Source organism: Leptodactylus fuscus, chromosome 3 (genome assembly GCF_031893055.1).
Source record: "Leptodactylus fuscus isolate aLepFus1 chromosome 3, aLepFus1.hap2, whole genome shotgun sequence".
In the NCBI taxonomy this organism is placed as follows: domain Eukaryota; kingdom Metazoa; phylum Chordata; class Amphibia; order Anura; family Leptodactylidae; genus Leptodactylus; species Leptodactylus fuscus.
The window spans coordinates 245,692,270-245,714,567 of NC_134267.1; the positions used below are offsets into that span (position 1 = coordinate 245,692,270).

Sequence of the window (22,298 nt, forward strand, 5' to 3'; positions counted from 1 at the left end):
GGAAGAGATGGAGGGACATGAAACTGGGGGCAGAGATGGAGGGACATGAAACTGGGGGCAGAGATAGGGGGACTGTGTGGGGGCACATGAAAAATTAATGAGAATGGGCGGAGTCAACATGTAAGTAGGCGGAGCTAAACTTGTGCTGCGCGCACTGCACATTTTATCCCTCTTACTGTTATTCAAAAGTTGGGAGGTATGTGCAATTGGCCCCATCACTGGTGTCTGTGGGAATCCTCCTGTATCCATGTGAGGAGCTCCTGTATATCACACATGATGTGGCCCCTGGAGGATTTCAGGCCCCTCCTCTCTCCTGCAGTACTAGATCCTCCAGCTCATCCAGTTTCCTCCTCTTCTCCTCCAGACGCTCCTTCTCCTGAATGACCCACCAAGGATGGACAAGGACAGGACTGAGATCACCAGAAGAATATTAGACTTCACCTTGGAGATCATCTCCCTGCTGAGCGGAGAGGTATCTGTACTACATTTCTATCATCTATCTGCTGAGCGGAGAGGTATCTGTACTACATTTCTATCATCTATCTGCTGAGCGGAGAGGTATCTGTACTACATTTCTATCATCTATCTGCTGAGCGGAGAGGTATCTGTACTACATTTCTATCATCTATCTGCTGAGCGGAGAGGTAACTGTACTACATTTCTATCATCTATCTGCTGAGCGGAGAGGTATCTGTACTACATTTCTATCATGTATCTGCTGAGCGGAGAGGTAACTGTACTACATTTCTATCATCTATCTGCTGAGCGGAGAGGTATCTGTACTACATTTCTATCATGTATCTGCTGAGCGGAGAGGTATCTGTACTACATTTCTATCATGTATCTGCTGAGCGGAGAGGTATCTGTACTACATTTCTATCATCTATCTGCTGAGCGGAGAGGTATCTGTACTACATTTCTATCATCTATCTGCTGAGTGGAGAGGTAACTGTACTACATTTCTATCATCTATCTGCTGAGCGGAGAGGTAACTGTACTACATTTCTATCATGTATCTGCTGAGCGGAGAGGTAACTGTACTACATTTCTATCATCTCCCTGCTGAGCGGAGAGGTATCTGTACTACACTTCTATCATCTCCCTGCTGAGCGGAGAGGTATCTGTACTACATTTCTATCATCTATCTGCTGAGCGGAGAGGTATCTGTACTACATTTCTATCATCTATCTGCTGAGCGGAGAGGTATCTGTACTACATTTCTATCATCTATCTGCTGAGCGGAGAGGTATCTGTACTACATTTCTATCATCTATTTGCTGAGCGGAGAGGTATCTGTACTACATTTCTATCATCTCCCTGCTGAGCGGAGAGGTATCTGTACTACATTTCTATCATCTATCTGCTGAGCGGAGAGGTATCTGTACTACATTTCTATCATCTCCCTGCTGAGCGGAGAGGTATCTGTACTACATTTCTATCATCTATCTGCTGAGCGGAGAGGTATCTGTACTACATTTCTATCATCTATCTGCTGAGCGGAGAGGTATCTGTACTACATTTCTATCATCTATCTGCTGAGCGGAGAGGTAACTGTACTACATTTCTATCATGTATCTGCTGAGCGGAGAGGTATCTGTACTACATTTCTATCATGTATCTGCTGAGCGGAGAGGTAACTGTACTACATTTCTATCATCTATCTGCTGAGCGGAGAGGTATCTGTACTACATTTCTATCATGTATCTGCTGAGCGGAGAGGTATCTGTACTACATTTCTATCATCTATTGTCTCTCCATACACAGGAATACTCACTGGTGAAGAAGACATCGGGGGACTGTGTGGCCCTCAGCAGCCGGGGCCCCATCACAGAGCCAGGAGGAGGAGGGAGCAGGAGCCGGGGCCCCATCACAGCCCCTCCCCCTCTCTCCCTGATACATGAGCAGAAGATTCTAGAACTCACCAACAAGATGCTGGAGCTGCTGACTGGAGAGGTGACACTGCTGGGAATGCTGGGAAATTCTCCAGTAACAGCACTGGAGGGGGAGGGGTGATGACTGTATCATTGTGTTGTCAGGTTCCTATAAGGTGTCAGGATGTCGCTGTCTATTTCTCCATGGAGGAGTGGGAGTATTTAGAAGGACACGAGGATCGGTACAAGGAGGTGATGATGGAGGACCCCCGGCCCCCCCGGACATCACATGGTAAGAGGAGATATATATATTATATACAGACCCCCGGCCCCCCCGGACATCACATGGTAAGAGGAGATATATATATTATATACAGACCCCCGGCCCCCCCGGACATCACATGGTAAGAGGAGATATATATATTATATACAGACCCCCGGCCCCCCCGGACATCACATGGTAAGAGGAGATATATATATTATATACAGACCCCCGGCCCCCCCGCACATCACATGGTAAGAGGAGATATATATATTATATACAGACCCCCGGCCCCCCCGGACATCACATGGTAAGAGGAGATATATATATTATATACAGACCCCCGGCCCCCCCGGACATCACATGGTAAGAGGAGATATATATATTATATACAGACCCCCGGCCCCCCCGGACATCACATGGTAAGAGGAGATATATATATTATATACAGACCCCCGGCCCCCCCGCACATCACATGGTAAGAGGAGATATATATATTATATACAGACCCCCGGCCCCCCCGGACATCACATGGTAAGAGGAGATATATATATTATATACAGACCCCCGGCCCCCCCCGGACATCACATGGTAAGAGGAGATATATATATTATATACAGACCCCCGGCCCCCCCGGACATCACATGGTAAGAGGAGATATATATATTATATACAGACCCCCGGCCCCCCCGGACATCACATGGTAAGAGGAGATATATATATTATATACAGACCCCCGGCCCCCCCGGACATCACATGGTAAGAGGAGATATATATATTATATACAGACCCCCGGCCCCCCGGACATCACATGGTAAGAGGAGATATATATATTATATACAGACCCCCGGCCCCCCCGGACATCACATGGTAAGAGGAGATATATATATTATATACAGACCCCCGGCCCCCCCGGACATCACATGGTAAGAGGAGATATATATATTATATACAGACCCCCGGCCCCCCCGGACATCACATGGTAAGAGGAGATATATATATTATATACAGACCCCCGGCCCCCCCGGACATCACATGGTAAGAGGAGATATATATATTATATACAGACCCCCGGCCCCCCCGGACATCACATGGTAAGAAGAGATATATATATTATATACAGACCCCCGGCCCCCCCGGACATCACATGGTAAGAGGAGATATATATATATTATATACAGACCCCCGGCCCCCCCAGACATCACATGGTAAGAGGAGATATATATATTATATACAGACCCCCGGCCCCCCCCGGACATCACATGGTAAGAGGAGATATATATATTATATACAGACCCCCGGCCCCCCCGGACATCACATGGTAAGAGGAGATATATATATATCTTATATACAGACCCCCGGCCCCCCCAGACATCACATGGTAAGGACAGACATATATAATATACCGCCCGGCTTTGCAATATATGTCAGACATATCTATAAGATATATTCGTGTCTTTGCTCCTCTTGTTGGGCCGGTGGAGTAGACCTGGTAATCTAGGACTATACATTGCAGAAACAAAATACTTTGCTTAAAAGGGGTTTTCTAGGGATATTTTTGTTTATGTCCAATCCTTAGAACATTGGGGTCACCCCATAAGTAACCCTAGAAGTGTCTGATGTATAGACAGATCTCCAGCAGCTCATGTATTCCGTCACTGTGTGTTTGTGTCTCCACAGATGGATCCAGTAGGAGAAATCCCACCGAGAGATGTCCCCTGAGTCCTCTGTATTCCCAGGACTGCCCGGAGGAGAATGTCCCAGACAGTCAGCAGGTAGATGGCGCTGCTGAGTCCTGGGGTACATCTATATAGGGGGTGGAGCTCGCCGCTCCTGCACTCATACATGTACCAGACAGTCAGCAGGTAGATGGCACTGAAGTCTTCCCTTCATTGTTCTGTCTTGAGGAAAGATAAGTCTCCTTAGCAGAGAGTGCTAGTAGTACCAGCCTGTTGCCGCTCTAGTTCCCAACCATTAGTTGTATACAGGACAGTACCCAGATCTTCCTAGTTCCCCTGGTGGTGGTTGTCACTGATATAATACTATGGAGTTAGACTATTTAGTAACTAATACTAATCCCACCAATCACACAGCAGGAATTAGGCAGTTATGATACTCCCCTCGCCTGAGCCCAAATCTTCCGTCTCTCACGCAGTAAATGAGTCAGTGACAGCTCATTTGCTGAATTACATCAGAGTGCACTTGGGAGTCGCAGCCTAGTAAGTATGAGCACCAGTAACCCTTCCTAATGCAGGGACTCCTTCATGTCAGGACTCACAGCCATATCCCCTTTCTTAGTGCAATGATCACTTCCATCACTGTGGAGGCGACACTGATTGCTGAAGGCTGGAATGATGAATACATGTTCCCTGGGCATAGTGTGGGAGCAAGAGGGACATTATATTTTAGAGGGCGCGGAGGGTCATTACACAGAGTGTATAAGGGCTACTTGTGATCATCAGGTGAAGGCCACATGTAACCCTTCCTAGAACAGGAACATATGGAGGGATGTGCACATAATACCGCCAGATCCAGACACACTCAAACTGGAATGCGAGCTCTCCTGTGACACTACAGACATCCTCATGTGGAGAAATAAAGGGTCTCTCCGGAGTAGTGACCTACCTGTCCCATGGGGCCGAACCAGTCACAGGATCACCTACTGAAGGCAAACATGGCGGATGTTTCATCTCCTTACAGTCTCACCAAAACCTGACCATAAAGTGACAGAACCCAAGTGAATGTTGTTTCTTCCCTGTTTAGGGTGAAGATCTGATGGATATTAAGGTTGAGGTTAAAGAAGAAGCAGAAGAGGAGACGGATTCCTGGACTGATCAGCAGTGTAAGGAGCGGAGACTTTCTCCTCTAGATACTACTACTCCCATCATCTCCTCATCACATGGCAATCTATCCCATCACTGTGTGTTTCCTACAGATGGAGCCATTGCCAGAAATCAGGGAGAAGATGTGACTGATATTAAAGCGGAGGCTGAAGAAGAGAGGATGAGGGGCCATCACCTGTGTAAGAGGGAAGTGGAGGAGGAGATTCCAGGAGGTGTTACCACAGGTACGGAGTCATGAATGGAGAAGGAGAAGTCCCAGGTTTCTTCAGGTCGGTTTCCCCTTAGAGCTCCAGTAGAGTAACACTCCAGAGGTGGGGGGGGGCAGTGATCCGCTGTGTTACGTGTCGTGCAGGGGCTCAGGGAGCTGTGAATGGACAGAGACATTCCCTCCTCGCTCTCCTATGGATCCTGGCATGTACTCACTGGGTCATCAGTGGCTGTGCTTATCATCTCCATGAATGGCCGGGCTGTATTTATAGCTGATGCTACTCTCTACACTAGCACTGAGCCCCCCATTACTGTAATAGCGGTGACATATCAGGGCTCAGGTGTTATTTGTGACTCTCAGTCGCCCCAACCTCTGGCCCACAATACCACCCATTCACTTACATCACTTGTTATTGAGAAAATAGAAGCTCCATGACCGATATGGTGGCCATAATCATCATGTAGCCCCATCCTAAGAGACAGTTTAATCCAGTGGTTGACAGGTGACGTCTTCTCTGGAGTCATTTTCTTGCTCCTGTTTCTTCTCCATCTGGCCCGGACCTCCCTGTAGACATCTTTTTGCCATGAGTCCTCTCTGTAGAGTTTACTCTCCTGCAGTAGTGCCATGGCTGGAGACTAGCTGCTATGATGTCTCCCACACACTGCACACAGACAGTAGAGGGGATTCTGCTTCATATCTCTCTCATACTTAGAAGCAGCAGAATCATATGGGACATTATAGAGAAGATCTGATCTGTACTAATGTGATTTGGTCCTGTCATGTAAGATAGATCATGAATAAAACAATCATAGACAACCCCTTGAACACAGCTCTGATATTCTGGCACGCTGTGACAGGTCTCCGTCCAGCCTCAACTGCCTGATTCTCCTGCCACTTCGAGTCTGTCGAGGCTCACCACTCCAGGAATCTCCTAGGGGAAGTCCTTCTCCCTCCGTTGGCAGGTAATCTCGACCATCGCAAGCCTTTCCAACTGGGGAGCGGTCTTCAGTGCCTTGACTGTTCAGGGTCTGTGGTCCAGGGCAGAGTCCTACCTCCAGATCAACCTGCTGGAACTGAGGGCCATCTTCCTAGTTCTGTTTCATTGGACCTCTCTCCTCCAGGGGTGTACAGTGAGAGTCCAGATCGATAACCCCACTGCAGTCGCCTACCTGAGCCATCAGGGGGGCACCAGGAGTCATGCGGCCCTTCTAGAAGCCTTCCGCATTCTGCTGTTAGTGGAGCATAACGTTTTTGCTCCACATTCCAGGTGTAGACAATTGGGTGGCAAACTACTAAGCCATGAAAAACCTGGGTGAGTAGTCTCTTCACCAGGAAATATTCCTCCATCTGCGCTCCCGGTAGGACACTCACGACGTTGACCTCTTAGCCTCCTGCCTAAACCATAAGATCCCCGATACATGACCAGGTCCCTGGACCTTCGAGCCATCGCAGACGACGTGCTTGTGATTTCCTAGTCAGACTTCCGCCTCTTCTACCTGTTTCCTCCTCTTTCTCTTCTCACTCGAGTTTTCAAGAAGCTCAGTACTGAGGTGGTTCCTGGCATCTTGGTGGCTATGGATTGTCCCTGTGGGACCCCGTACATGGAGTTCATATTCCTGCGAATACTCTTTGGTGGCTTCCCCTGCAGCCACACCTTCTGTCTCAAGGGTCGCTGTTTCACCTCCCCTTACCTCAGCTACATTTAACAATGTGTCTATTAAAGCTGAGATTCTGAGGCGTCATGGGTTTTCAGAGCCTGTTATCCATACCATGCTCAGAGCCCGAAAACTCCATTCCGCCAAGATCTACCATGGCACGTGGAAGGTCTGCGTTCGCTGGTGAGAGAGCAATGACCATCGGCTCTCCTTCTCCCTTCCCAGGATTCTGGCCTTTCTCCAGTCCAGTCTGCATCAAGGTATTGGTCATTCTTCTCTTAAGGGACAGGTTTCTGCCCTTTCTATACTTTTTCAGAAGACCCTGACCTACAACCCTCAGGTAAAGGCCTTCCTACAGGGTGTGATACACTGCGCTTCCCGCTTATCGTCCACCCGTAGACCCATGAGATCTTAATCTCGTCCTGAAGGTGCTTCAGGCTCCTCCTTCAAGCCTTTTTGGGATATTCCACTTTTCTGGTGGCTATTACCATTCGCAGGGTCTCTGAGCTTGCTGCCCTGTCTCAGCAGTTTCCCTTTCTGGTTCTCCACACGGGACAAGGTTGTCCTTCATCTGCCACCTTCTTTCTTGCCAAAGGTGGTCTCCTCTTTTCAAATCAACAAGGACATTGTCTTGTCATCCTTCTGTCCGGACCCTAAGAATTCTTGTGAGTGTTCCCTTCACTATCTGGATGTTGTCCGGGTGATTCAGCTGTTCTTGTCTATCACTGATCCTTTCCGTTGTTCAGATGTCTTGGTCGTCCTTCCTGACGGGCCCTCGGAAAGGCCTGCCTGCTTCCAAGGCTTTCATCTCTGGATGGATTTGGACTACGTTTAAGGAGGCCTATCGGCTTAAGGGTAAGGACTAGAGATGAGCGAACACTAAAATGTTCGAGGTTCGAAATTCGAATCGAACAGCCGCTCAATGTTCGTGTGTTCCAACGGGTTTCGAACCCCATTATAGTCTATGGGGAACATATACTCGTTAAGGGAGAAACCCAAATCCGTGTCTGGAGGGTCACCAAGTCCACTATGACACCCCAGGAAATGATGCCAACACCTCTGGAATGACACTGGGCCAGCAGGGGAAGCATGTCTGGGGGCATCTAACACACCAAAGACCCTCTATTACCCCAACATCACAGCCTAACAACTACACACTTTACACATTCAAAAAAACCTCTATCAAAGTGGGAAAATACCTGGAAACCTTCTTTACTCCCCAAATGGATGGACACAAACCCCAATTTAAGCTCAACAAACAGTAACAACCACCCCTTTAAATCACATTCCCCATGACAACCACGGATGGAATAGACAATGGGAAATCCAAAAGCCCTCACCCTTAACTGTCATTTTGAGTGTGTGTGTGTGTGTGTGTGTGATGTGGTAAGACCTTCCAAAATTCACTTTTCTAGCCCTTAACATGAGCCCTTCCAAACAAAGTTACAGGACCTTAAGCTGAGCTACCAGCAGAGATTGAGGCCCTTGGCATGAGTAGAGCCTTGCACCAGCAGTGTTTTTGGCACTTAGGGTGAGTTGAGCCTTGTACCAGCGTGTGTCCCTTAACATCAGGCGGGCCCTAAGTTCTGCACTTTGCACAAAAGTTCCACATTAACTAGGCTGAATGGTACAAACCTTAGTAGGCCCGAGAACCAGGAACAGGTCTTGCAATGGCTGTCGGATAACGCTTAAAGCACATTGTCCACCAGCCAGTCAGCCTCTACCTCCTCTTACCCAACAGTCTTGTCCTCCTTCCACCCAAAATTCCCAAAACAATAACCCCAACTGTCCCTGCTCCCCAGAGCTGTTCTCCCTTCCTTTGACTGTACCGCAACCTGCCCCTCCATTTCGTGATTCCACCTAACAGACGAGTATCTGTGTCCAGATGCTCAAACACTAGAGTCTCCTCCATCTCCGGTCGATTTGGTGGCGGATGACCAGCAACCCACCCTCATCGACGACGATGAGATGCAGTTGCTGTCAGGGCAGCCAGTTGACATGTGCATTGTGAAGGAGGAGGAGGCGAGACAGGAGTTGGAAGAGGAGGTGGTGGACGACGAGGACACCGACCCCACCTGGACAAGGCAGATGTCAAGCTGGGAAAGTAGTGTGGATGTTGAGGCAGGTGCAGCACCAAAAAGGGTAGCTAGAGGCAGAGACATGTCCAGAGGCAGAGGTCAGCTGCTTTGCCGAAGCCAGGCCAGACCCGGAATGTCCGAAGATGTTCCCTTTTGTACCCAGCCCAGAAAAACTCCCCCATCGAGGGCACGTTTCTCGAAGGTGTAGAGTTTTTTCAAGGAATGCGCCGAGGACAGATATAGTGTCGTCTACACAATTTGCCTCTCGAAATCGAGTAGGGGCCCTGAGAAGAGCAACCTGTCCACCACTTCAATGCACCGTCATTTGGAATCCAAGCACTGGAATCAGTGGCAGGCAGCAACGGCAGGACAAACGTCGCCCGCCGTTCATGCCACTGCCTCTGCTCACAGTGCTGGCGATGCACTCCAGAGGACGAGCCAGGACATCACTTCATCTGCCTCCGCCACTTTGTTGACTTCTCCCTCATCCTCCCCTTTTCCTGCCACTTCTCCTTTTGCCCGCGCCATCATGCGCCTCTTCCCAGCAACTCCCCATCTCCCAGGCCTTTCATTTCATGCTAAAGTACAGCGCAACCCACCCACATGCCCAAGGCTTCAACGACCTCATCTCCAAAAATCTGGCCCAGGAGATGTTGGAGTCCCGGCTGGGGGACACTCTGCCCTTTTTGGGCAGAGTGTCTACTGCGCCACCTCACTGTGCCGTCCACACCAGCACTTTCCCCCAAACATGAGGCGGTCCCTAAATTCAGCGCTTAGATTAGCTGGGAAGAGGCGCATTATGGTGCAGGCCAAAAGGGCGGATGAGGGTGAACTCCCCAATGTGTCACAGACGGATATGTAGGTGTCCTTGCATCATATCCTTGCACCATACTTGGCTGGATTGGACTTTCATTTTGTGCCAAAAAGTGGTCAAGACAGCGATCCCTCAGCTAATCCCATTACACCATCCGTTGCCAACTGCAGCGCTGAAATTACCATCTCTGGAAGTGGTCCAAAATCTTTCTCTGCATTTAGCCAGGCTCGATGCTATGGTAGGCTCCAGGGTTCTCTTAATGCATATTGCATGGGGGACTCAGATGTGTTTCTCAGCACTGAGACCACCACTTCTGAGATCCCAAAGGAAGTAGGCAAGAGATGTGCAGTGCAGAAAAAAAGATGAGAAAATAAGTGTAGGCTGTAGAGCACAGAGGGATCGGAGAGGGCAGAGCTGGTGTCGGCCAGGTATTCCCAGTCAGAAACTGGCACTATATGTCAGTGGCAGGACTTGAGTGTACTTGTAACCCCAATATATTCTTTGAATTCCCAGTCAGACAATGGCACTATATGGCAGTAGCAAAAATAGTGGGTGTATATAGCCCCAATTCTATTGCTAGGGGACTTGCAGGGTATTTCTGGGGTGAAGGTGGGGGGGCACACCGTTGGAACGGGGATCGGGGGTGTATATATCGGTTATACGGGAATACACTGTCAGTGTATTCCATTCAGGATCCGGGGAAAGCTGGGTTGCGGCGATTGAGCCCGTCAGTGCCACGTTACACTGACAAGCTTCTCCCTGGAATTTAGCTCTTACAAGAGCTGTTGGTTGTCTTCTCCTTCCTATCCTAGCCTGTCCCTGCCTACCCAGAATCTAAGCCCTAGCTAGCTGGACGGAAACCTCCGTCCCCGGTGAATTGCAAGCTCAGAATGACGCGAACTTGGTCGGCGCTGTTCTTTTAAATTCGAGGTCACATGTTTTCGGCAGCCAATGGGTTTTGCCTACTTTTTTCAACGTCACCGGTGTCGTAGTTCCTGTCCCACCTACCCTGCGCTGTTATTGGAGCAAAAAAGGCGCCAGGGAAGGTGGGAGGGGAATCGAGTAATGGCGCACTTTACCACGCGGTGTTCGATTCGATTCGAACATGCCGAGCAGCCTAATATCCGATCGAACATGAGTTCCATAGAACACTGTTCGCTCATTTCTAGTAAGGACCTGTCCTTAGATGTGAAGGCTCAATCCACTAGTGTTGTTGGAACCTCCTAGATTGTTCAGCATCAAGCTTTTGCCACCCATCTCTGTAAGGCCACCACCTGCCACCGCCATCCACACTTTAACAAATTTTTACCAGAGCCATTCTGTGGCGTTTGCCGATTCCAGCTGCAGTCGTAAGGTTCTATAAGCGGATGTGCGCTAGGTTGTTCATATGGCTGTGAATTTCCCACTCTCTGGGACTGCTTTAGGACATCCCATGGTGCTGTGTCCCCCATTGAAATAACAAGAAAATGGGATTTTTTTTGTACTCACTGTAAAATCCTTTGTTTTTTATTGTTTTGGTTCTTGTTTCGGTTCAGGACCTGGTGGTCCTGGGTGTTGGTTCTGTGTTCTTTTTTCTTTTTGTGTGTCTCTTCCACTGCTGCGGTACACACTGGCTTAGTGCACTGTCTGTGAGAGAGTACAGACTATGAGGCGGAGCCAACAGCTTCTGATTCTCCTAGTGTCAGCCTCCTAGTGGCCAGGTCTAAACCCCATGGTGCTGTGTCCTCAGTGAATACAATAAGAAAAGGATTTTATGGTGAATACAAAAAAAAACTCATTTTACCAGTTAGGAATCCCCTGAACTATCAGCAGTTTAATCCAATTTTCGATAATTTATTTACCAGCTCCAGAAGGAATGGGAGATATAGGCTTAGAAGGGCTCAAGTTGTGTTCACACTTCCTTCAGGATTTCCATCTCTCTGTTTAGGGTTAGACACATAAAAGTAGAACAGAAAAATGGAAATCCATAATATGGAGGAAACCGATCCCAGTGGAGACTATTGATTATAATAGGGGTCTGTTATGTTCTCCATCATTGTGTTGGACTTTACCATCTGAGGTTTTAACCCCTTCCCGCCGATGACATTTTTTGATTTTCGTTTTTGACTCCCCTCCTTTAAACCCCATAACTTTTTTATTTCTCCACTCCCAGAGCCATATGAGGTCTTAATTTTTGCGGGACAACTTTTTCTTCATGGGGGCCACACGGTGGCTCAGTGTTTAGCACTGCAGCCTTGCAGCACTGGAGTCCTTCGAATCCTGCCAAGGGCAAAAAACCATCTGCAAGGAGTTTGTATGTTCTCCCCGTGTTTGCATGGATTTCCATCCCATACTCCAAAGACATACTGATAGGGAAAAATGTACATTGTACATTTTTCTTCATGATGCCGCCATTATTTATTCTATATAATGTACTGGGAAGCAGGAAAAAAATTCAGAATGGGGTGGATTTGAAGAAAAAATGCATTTCTGCGACTTTCTTACGGGCTTTGGTTTTACGGCGTTCACTGTGCAGACAAAATGACCTGTCCCCTGTATTCTGTGTTTCGGTACGGTTCCAGGGATACCAAATTTATAAGGTTTTATTTACATTTTGACCCCTTAAAAAAAATCCAAAAAAAAGTTTTTTTTTTAAAAGTCGCCATATTCCAATGGCCGTAACTTTTTTATACGTGCGTGTACGGGGATGTATAGGGCGTCTTTTTTTGCGGGGTCGGGTGTACTTTGTAGTTCTACCATTTTCGGGAAATGTTATTGCTTTGATCACTTTTTATTCAAATTTTTATCAGAATCAAAACAGTGAAAAAATGGCGGTTTGGCACTTTTGACTATTTTTCCCGCTACGGCGTTTACCGAACAGGAAAAATATTTGTATAGATTTGTAGAGCCGGTGATTTCAGACGCGGGGATACCTAACATGTATGTGTTTCACAGTTTTTAACTACTTTTATATGTGTTCTAGGGAAAGTGGGGTGATTTGAACTTTTAATACTTTTACTACTACTACTTTTAATACTTCTTTGCATTTATTAGACCCCCCCTAGGGGTGTTGAATCCCAGGGGGTCTGATCACTAATGCAATGCATTACAATGCTAATGCATTGCAATGCATTGCAAAAAATCATCCTCTCTTTTGCAGGATGCATAGACCGGCCTGCAAAAGAGAGAATTTGCAGACAAGCCTGGGAGCCTTGTACAGGCTCCTGGCTGTCATGGCAACATGACGTCGGCCCTGGAGCATGCTCCAGGAGCCGGCGATTCCGGGAAAAATGGCGGCGCCCATGCGCCGCTAGGAAAATGGCACCTCCAGCGCCTTTGACCACGGCGCCGGAGGGGTTAATGCCTCCGATCGGTCCGGGGACCGATCGGAGGCATTAGAGCCGGTTGTCTACTGCTTAAAGCTCCCGGGCGGTCGCCATAGTTACAGACCCGACATGCGCTGTACTATTACGACGCATGTCGGGAAGAGGTTAAAAGGAATCTCCAATACAGATGTGAACACGGTCTTTTACTTCTCCGCCCTGCTGGATCCATTTATGGTTTTAACTTAAAAGCTGAATCAAAATCTACCTGTGTTTCCAAATTTGTGTTGTGAAAATAAATAAATCACAAATTCTAATTTTAACCCTACAGAAAATCCCAGTGCGATCTCTGAGGGAAACGTCATGTTATCAGTAAATGATAAAGGAGAAGATGAAGATATGATGGAGCGCTCCTCAGGAGAAAACCTCATTACCCCTAATGTACATCCAGGACGTCACAGTACAGATCCATCATATAATCCCCCCAATCATGAGGAACCTTCTGACCAACCACAGATTGTGACCACAAGTACCAGCCAGAAAGGAGGGAAAAGGTTTCAGTGTGGGGAATGTGGAAAAAGGTTTACACAAAAAGTAAGTCTCAATACACACAGACGAATTCACACAGGAGAGAAGCCATATTCATGTTCAGAATGTGGAAAATGCTTTACAGCTAAAGCAGGTCTTTTTTTTCATGAGAAAAGTCATACAGGGGAGAAGCCATATTCATGTTCGGAATGTGGCAAATGTTTTATTTCTAAAAGCAAACTTACTAAACATGAGAAAATTCACACAGGAGAGAAGCCATATTCATGTTTTGAATGTGGAAAATGTTTTATTTATTTGGATAGACTTACTAAACATGAGAGAATTCACACAGGAGAGAAGCCATTTTCATGTTCAGAATGTGGGAAATGTTTTATTTCTAAGGACAGTCTTACTAAACATGAGAAAATTCACACAGGAGAGAAGCCATATTCGTGTTCAGAATGTGGGAAATGTTTTGCTTCTAAAGACCGACTAACTGATCATTACAGAATTCACACAGGGGAGAAGCCATATTCATGTTTAGAATGTGGAAAATGTTTTACTACTAAAGGCAAACTTACTGATCATCAAAAACTTCACACTGGGGAGAAGCCATATTCATGTTCAGAATGTGGAAAGTGTTTCTCATATAAATCAACTCTTCTTAAACATGAGAGAATCCACACAGGAGAGAAGCCATATTCATGTTCAGAATGTGGGAAGTGTTTTAATACAAAAGGCAGACTTACTGATCATCAGAGAATTCACACGGGGGAGAAGCCATATTCATGCCAAGAGTGTGGGAAATGTTTTAATACTAAAGGCACTCTTACAGAACATCAGAGAATTCACACTGGGGAGAAGCCATATTCATGTTCAGAGTGTGGGAAATGTTTTGCTAAGAAATCAGATCTTACTAAACACGAGAGGGGTCACACAGGGGAGAAGCCATATTCATGTTCAGAATGTGGGAAATGCTTTAAAGTTAAAGAAAGTCTTGTTGCACATGAGAGATGTCACACGGGAGAGAAACCATTTTCATGCTTGGAATGTGGGAAATGTTTTACTCAGAAGTCATACCTTGTTTCACATGAGAAAAGTCACACAGGAGAGAAGCCATATTCATGTTCAGATTGTGGAAAATGCTTTACACAAAAATCAAATCTTCTTTCACATAAGATTATTCACACAGGAGAGAAGCCATATTCATGTTCCGAATGTGAGAAATGTTTTACGCATAAATCAAGTCTTCTTTCACATAGGATTATTCACACAGGAAAGAAACCATTTTCATGTTCGGATTGTGAGAAATGTTTTACTCAGAAATCAAATCTTATTTCACATCGAATTATTCACACAGGAGAGAAGCCATATTCATGTTCTGAATGTGGGAAATGTTTCAATACTAAAGGCAAACTTACTACACATGAGAGGAGTCACACAGGGGAGAAGCCATATTCATGTTCAGAATGTGGGAAATGTTTCAGTACTAAAGGCAAACTTACTGAACATCAAAGAATTCACACAGGAGAGAAGCCATATTCATGCTTGGAATGTGGGAAATGTTTTACTAAGAAATCATATCTTGTTTCGCATGAGAAAAGTCATACAGGAGAGAAGCCATATTCATGTTCAGAATGTGGGAAATGTTTTCCACATAAATCAAATCTTCATTTACATAAGATTGTTCACACAGGAGAGAAACCATTTTCATGCTCAGAATGTGGGAAATGTTTTACTCAGAAATCAAGTCTTATTTCACATCAGAGAATTCACACAGGAGAGAAGCCATATTCATGTTCAGAGTGTGGGAAATGTTTTAATAAGAAATCAAATCTTACTAAACATGAGAGAATTCACACAGGAGAGAAGCCATATTCATGTTAAGAATAAGGAAAGCGTTTTTCACATAAATCATATCTTGTTAGAAAGGAAATAAAAATGTAAAAATTTGGAGAATTTACAACTGGAAGAAACCATATTGGTGTTAAGAATGTGCAAGAGACTGTAAGAGTAAATGTATAAATAAATTGACAAGTGGGTGTTACCGGTGCGTCAAACTAACTTTATAAAGCTGTCACTCTAAACTCTGCCTATTTGCCTCTGATTTGTTTCTTGTGCCCGACTCTGTGCCGCCTTCTCCGGCCTTTGCTTGGACTTTGGTGTTGTATTCTCTGCCAGTCCTGCCTCACATTATAACTCGACTACTCTTATCTCTCGACCCATCTGGATCAGCGGTCACCTTCTCAGGAATAGTCCAGTGGGTACGCACCTTTTGCACCTTGCAGCCTCTTTATTACGGTAGAGATCAGCAGTGGTTGGAGCCTCCAGTAGGTTTCCTGCAGCGCCTTATACAGAAAGTTCACAAAGTTTTCCTCTGCGGACTTTGTTACAATTATATCTATGGGGAAACCGCCGGCGTTTCTGTAGACACAATGGACATGCTGTGATTTCCAAAACCGCAAGAATCCCATCCACTTTGCTGTTACTGTAAAATGCTGCGATGTTTACCACGGTGTTTCCGACCTGTGGGGTCCCGGCCTTAATCTACCTTCAGGCCCCTATTCATGCAGAGAAATCAATCAGTAAGTTTTTAGACTTCCTGAAACTTGAAGACTCGTCTAAGTAAATTCTCTGGCATCAGGAGAGGTCTAGGCAATGCAGTCTAAATTCTTCTTCAGGCAAAGGATCAGGATGAAAAAGTGAGGGAGATGTGACCTTTGTTATGTGCACTAAAGAGGGAACGTTCAGACAAAACCCTGGAATGTATCAAACTGATCTCTAGCAACAAAGAAACTAATGTAGTGTTCATCAGCAGAAGAGACCACCAGCGAGCCGGCTTCCATAATGTTATGTACAAAGTCAGTTTACACTCCGCTTACACGAAGAGGTCACAAAATCAGGACTACCAAGTACTATGGCAGGGATACTGCACACCTGAGCTGATACAAAACCTTCACCAGAGCTCCTAGTGGTGGAGTTGGAATTTGCAGCAGACCCAGAATCTCAGATTACTCAGGGTAGGAGTGTAGGACCTGGCAGAGAATCGGCGGTTACCTGCGTTCAGATGTGCAGAGCTTTCGTAGTAGACCAGGATAAAGCGAGAGAGCAGTTGGTCTCAGAGAGGTAATAAAGTAGGATGGTCGTCTATGTACAGAAAAATAGACAAGAAAAACTGCGCTTCCCTTTAGATCTTGGAAATAGCAGGAATAGTTGGCCTTAGCAAAAAAAAATTTTTTAGGTAAATATAATCTCTTTCAGGGTATGCCGACTATACAATGGCAGCGTTGAACTCACGACCAAAGGTCGAAGATAATAGTGAGTAGGTACTGGATATACCAGGGAAAAAGTAGAACGTGCTCACTCGGACCAATTTAAAAACAATTATGTAGTTTATTCAGATGACGCGTTTCTGGGTTTACTTGGAGTCGCACAGGATTCCACCCCTTCATCAGATCTTGGATTGTTCTGCTGAACAGCATGCAAACATGCATTGCATGCTGTTCAGCAGAACAATCCGAGATCTGATGAAGGGGTGGAATCCTGTGCGACTCCAAGTTAACCCCGAAACGCGTCATCTGAATAAACTACATAATTGTTTTTAAATTGGTCCGAGTGAGCACGTTCTACTTTTTCCCTGGTATATCCAGTACCTACTCACTATGGTCGTCTATGTGGTTGGCAGCAGAGATGACGGAGAAGTACAAATGGGAGAAGTAGTGGAGTAGTCATCTATCCGGTCGGCAGGAAAATGGCAGTGAGGTACAGAGCATGAGGCAGAAGTAGGTGCGGGAGCAAAACAATGGTGAAAACACTAACATGGAAGCCAAATCAGTAGACAGGAGCGAAGTCAAGCAGTAAAGCCAGGGGTCAGAAACACAAGAGCAAGGTGCAGAGACAAAAGCCAAACTAACAGAACAAAAACAATAGCCAGAAACCAGGTTCAAACTGGAGAGGCCTTATAAAGACCCGGGAAACAAACAGGTGATCAAACCTTAAAGGAGAACACACACCAAGTAGAAAAGACATTACAAGGAAGTTGGTAAACTCACAGCAGCAATCACTGAGGTTCCAGCTCTACTCCTAACACATATAAGGTATTCCTCTAACCCCGCCCATGCCTGGCCAATCACATGTGTGCATGAGCATCCAGGGGACAGGCATTGAGATAGTCAGGACCTATAAGTATCTCACCCATTGGAGAAATTCTTCTAAAAAACGTCCTTTATTAGGGTAAACAATCACAGTAAAAGCAACCTGGGAAGGATAGACAGCATGTAGGGCGAAAAAAATAGGCAACAGTTGTTTTGCGCTCTTCTGACCGCTTTTTCAAGCTTCAAATGCGAACTGTGATATTATATATATAACGCCCCCTCCCCTCCTGATAGTGCACATCCATAGACTAGTACTGGGGTAGGCGTTCCTCCCCGCTCTCACAGTACAGCGCTATAGGCACTACTGTGAAGAAGAGCGTACTGACTGACTGTCAGGAACGCCCTTCTGATGGTGAAGATCTATGGTACGGGCACCGCTACCTCTTCACCTGGGGCACAGATGGTGAAAGCCGACAGTGTGCTAGTGGCATATAGAACGCATGTGCCCAACTGATGAAAGGTTCTCTATAAGGCTATTCCTACAATGACACTTTTGTGTAAAAAATATATTTTTTTGTTTGACGCAAATTTTCTCAAAACCTATGGCGTCAAAATACTCCGTATACCCCTCAATGAATACCTTAAGGGGTCTAGTTTATAAAATGGGGTCATTTATGGGGGTTTCCAATTGCTTTGGTAACTCAAATCTTATTCGAATATGCAATGGGCCTAAAGTATCTGCAAGCAAAATTTGTGTTTTGCAATCCAGTCGGCCCTCCCTAGCTCTTGGGCCCTCTTGCATGTGTGTACATAGGACTAAGGCCACAAAATGGACATTTTTTAACACGGGAGAAGTGGGGTGATATATTTTGGGGTGTGTTTCTTCTTTTTGATGTGTTGTGTGCAAAAAAACTGCCTTTAAAATGAGACATATTTGAAGAAAATGAAAATTTTATTTTTTTTGTAATTTGTAATAATTCTTGCAAAACAATATTTCTTTGATCAAATGCTCACTATACCCCTCAAAGATACCTGAAGGGGGCGAGTTTTATAAATTGGGTCATTTAATGGGAGTTTCTGTCATTATGCCGCCTATTCCTGTCTGCAAACAGAGCTTGGTACAGGAAAAAAATCACAAACTCCAAATGTCCAAAATTTTCTTATAAACGTGTAAATTGTCTAAATTACTCAAATATGCAAAAATGATTTCAAATCTGCTTGAAACACAAAAGGAACATTTGGAAATATATAACTACTAACTTATTCCTAATATCGCAGCTGAAAATGGAAAAAATTTAAAGATTTTCAAAATTTTCAGTATTTGCGAGTTTTTTAATAAATTTACGCAAGTTCTATCAGTCTAATTTTACCTTCGCAGTAAAGTACAACATGTCAAGAAAAAACAATATCAGAATCGCTTGGATGTCTAACACTGTTACAGAATTACTCACTGATAAAGTCAGACTGGGCAAATTTCCAAAATTTGGCTTTGTCATTAAGGGGTTAAGTTAGTTCAGTCTTGCACCAGCGTGTGTCCTGTAACATCAGGCGGGCCCTATGTTCTGCGCTTTGCACAAAGTTCCACTTGACCACCGATGCGTGGACAAGTGCATGCGGTCAGGGACGCTACATCTCAATCACGGCACACTGCCTGAATGTAGTTGAGGCTGGGACCGGGTCGCAAACTGTGGCGGCCTGCCTTGTCTCCCCGCCCAATATTCCTGGCAGGAGTGCTGAAACACCACCTTCCTCCTCCTCTTCCTCCACCGTTAAATCGACCCCAGCTACGAGCTGGAAATGCTGTAACACTGGCGTGGGGTGACGTCAGCAGGCCGTGGTGAAGCTCATCAGCTTGGGGGACAGACATCACACTGCCTCCGAGGTTAGGGATGCCATCCTGGATGAGACGGCAATGTGGTTTTCACCGCTGCACCTGGGCCCAGGCATTTTTTCGTGTGATAATGGCCGGAACCTGGTAGCGTTTCTGGAGCTTGACAGCTTCCAACACAGTCCATGCCTGGCCCACGTATTAAACTTATTGGTGCAACGGTTTTAAAAATGTACCCCAATTTACACGAGCTACCGGTTAAAGTGCGGCGCTTGTGCTCCCACTTTGGAAAGTCTACAGTAGCTGCTGCTAGCCTCAATACACTCCAACATCGCCTCCATCTGCCTGAAGCATCGGCTGTTGTGCGAGGTTACCACACACTGAAACCCTAGATACCGTATGTTGAGCAGGGTGTGTGAGCAGCAGAGAACTTTGATGGAGTTCCATCTCCAAAACCCAAGGGTTCATCAAAGTCAGCTCCCTCAGTTTCTGCACCATGAGTGCCCATGGGTGGCAGACTTATGTGAAATCCTATCCCATCCTTTCCACTGGACACTTTACAAACTCACTAGAACCTCTATGAAAGTGGATAAATAATTAGAAACCTTCTTTTCTCTACATTAATATGGACAGAAACATAACTTTAAACCGAAACAAACATTAGCATGCGCTCATCACAATTCCTGATATGACAGCTGTGTTAAGCAGGGTACAACGCAGACCAGGCCCGAGCACCAGGAACAGGCTAGCAGATAATGCTTCCAGCTGCTTTTCCACCAGCCAGTCAGCCACTACCTGCAGTCGTGTTTATACCCAAGAGTCTGCCCCTTCTTCCTCCCAACATGCCCAATCTTCCCAACAGACTCATCCCACTGTTTTCCCCTCCTAGGATCTATTTTTGGGTCCTTTTACTGTCTCTCCCTCTGTTGAACCACTTCCTGAATCCCAGGAGCTACCAGACGACTTTATGTGTCCTGATGCCCAAATACTGGAGCATCCGCATTTCCTGCCAATTTTGTGGTTGTGGACCTGCAACCGGCGTTTCTCGGCCTCAGTGATGATGACGAGACACAGTTGCCATCAGGGCAAGCTGTGGTTATGTGCGGTTTGCAGTAAGAGGAGAGTGAGCAATTGGAAGAGGAGTTGGTGGACGACGAGGCCACCGACCCGACATGGACGGGGTGATGTCTAGTGGGGAAAGCAGTGTAGATGTGGAGGCAAGCTAAGCAGCAAAAAAGGTGGCTAGAGGCAGAGGCATGTCCAGAGGCACAGGACAGCTGCTTCACAGAAGCCAGGCTAGAGGCAGCAAGGCCAAAGATTTTCCGTGTACAGTCATGGCCAAAAGTTTTGAGAATGATACAAATATTAATTTTTACAAAGTCTACTGCTTCAGTTTTCCTAATGGCAATTTGCATATACTCCAGAATGTTATAAAGAGGAATCAGCTTTACAGCAATTACTTGCAAAGTCAATATTTGCCTAGAAAATGAACTTTATCCCCAAAACACATTTCAACATCATTGCAGCCCTGCCTTAAAAGGACCAGCTAACATGGTTTCAGTGATTGCTCCAGTAACACAGGTGTGGGTGTTGATGAGGACAGGGCTGGAGATCAATCTGTCATGATTAAGTAAGAATGACACCACTGGACACTGTAAAAGGAGGCTGGTGCTTGGCATCATTGTTTCTCTTCTGTTCACCATGGTTATCTCTAAAGAAACACGTGCAGTCATCATTGCACTGCACAAAAATGGCCTAACAGGGAAGAGTATCACAGCTAGAAAGATTGCACTTCAGTCCACAATCTATCATATCATCAAGAACTTCAAGGAGAGAGGTTCCATTGTTGGCAAAAAGGCTCCAGGGCGCCCAAGAAAGACCAGCAAGTGCCAGGACGTCTCTTAAAAGTGTTTCAGCTGCAGGATCGGGCTACCAGCAGTGGAGAGCTTGCTCAGGAATGGCAGCAGGCAGGTGTGAGTGCATCTGCATGCACTGTGAGGCGGAGACTCTTGGACTGTGTCAGCTCCTCGCTTCGCCGACGCCGCTGCTACTGGCTTGTAGACGCGATGTGATGACGTCACATTGCGTCTACAACTGTACACCAGTCCAGTGAGAGGTGCGCAGAGAGCTGCGAGGGAATGAAGGAGAAGGTAAGTGTAATGTCGTGTACACTGAGGTGGAGGTGAGAGGGAACTGGGGCAATAATATATAATATATATGTTTTTAGCTGGAGAACTACAAGGCGCACAATACCTCCAAAGGTCTGTGTGCTTTGTACTAATAATGATATAGGCCGCTATGTTACTAGCATAGCAGCCTGTTTGGGGGTGGGACTTTCACTTTAAAGGAGTGTTCACATTGCGTTTTTGGCCTCCCTTGCCGGGATACGTTGGTAACCAGTCACAATCAGCTCCCCACTTATCCCTGCACGGAGAACTGCAGGCCCCCTTTTTTTTAATGGCCAGTTCTTGGTGCAGGGATAAGTTGACAGCTGATTCTGACTGGTTACCAACGTATCCCGGCAAGGGAGGCCAAAAACACAATGTGAATAAGCCCTGAGGATTTATTAGGAGGCTCTTATATATGGTGTTGGCTCTCTATAGGCGCGGTCACACGGAGCAGATTATACCTGCAAATAGAATCTGATGAAGCCTCGTAATGCCGCTAAATAAAGGTAGTTTTAAAATGGGGGGGGGGGGGGGGGGGTCAGACACTTAGGCTGTATGGGGCCCCAAAATTCCTGATGGCGGCCCTGCCAGGGAGAATTGCAGAGTCCTGAAGAAGAAGGGTCAACACTGCAAATATTGCAACGCTG

General features: G+C 46.1%; 2 protein-coding genes across 2 annotated transcripts in view; one reads left to right on the top strand and one right to left on the bottom strand.

The window, feature by feature from the left end:
- Positions 1 to 15,636, top strand: part of LOC142196978 (uncharacterized) — a 39,366-nt gene extending 23,730 nt beyond the window's left edge. Inside the window, 5 exon segments of the mRNA XM_075266948.1 lie at positions 341 to 472; positions 1,765 to 1,953; positions 2,037 to 2,163; positions 13,365 to 15,337; positions 15,339 to 15,636. Coding sequence (XP_075123049.1) covers positions 341 to 472; positions 1,765 to 1,953; positions 2,037 to 2,163; positions 13,365 to 15,337; positions 15,339 to 15,500 — 2,583 coding nt within the window. The 3' untranslated portion in view covers positions 15,501 to 15,636.
- Positions 1 to 22,298, bottom strand: part of LOC142198436 (uncharacterized) — a 308,715-nt gene that overhangs the window by 185,200 nt on the left and 101,217 nt on the right. The gene's annotated exons all lie outside the window — the stretch shown is intronic.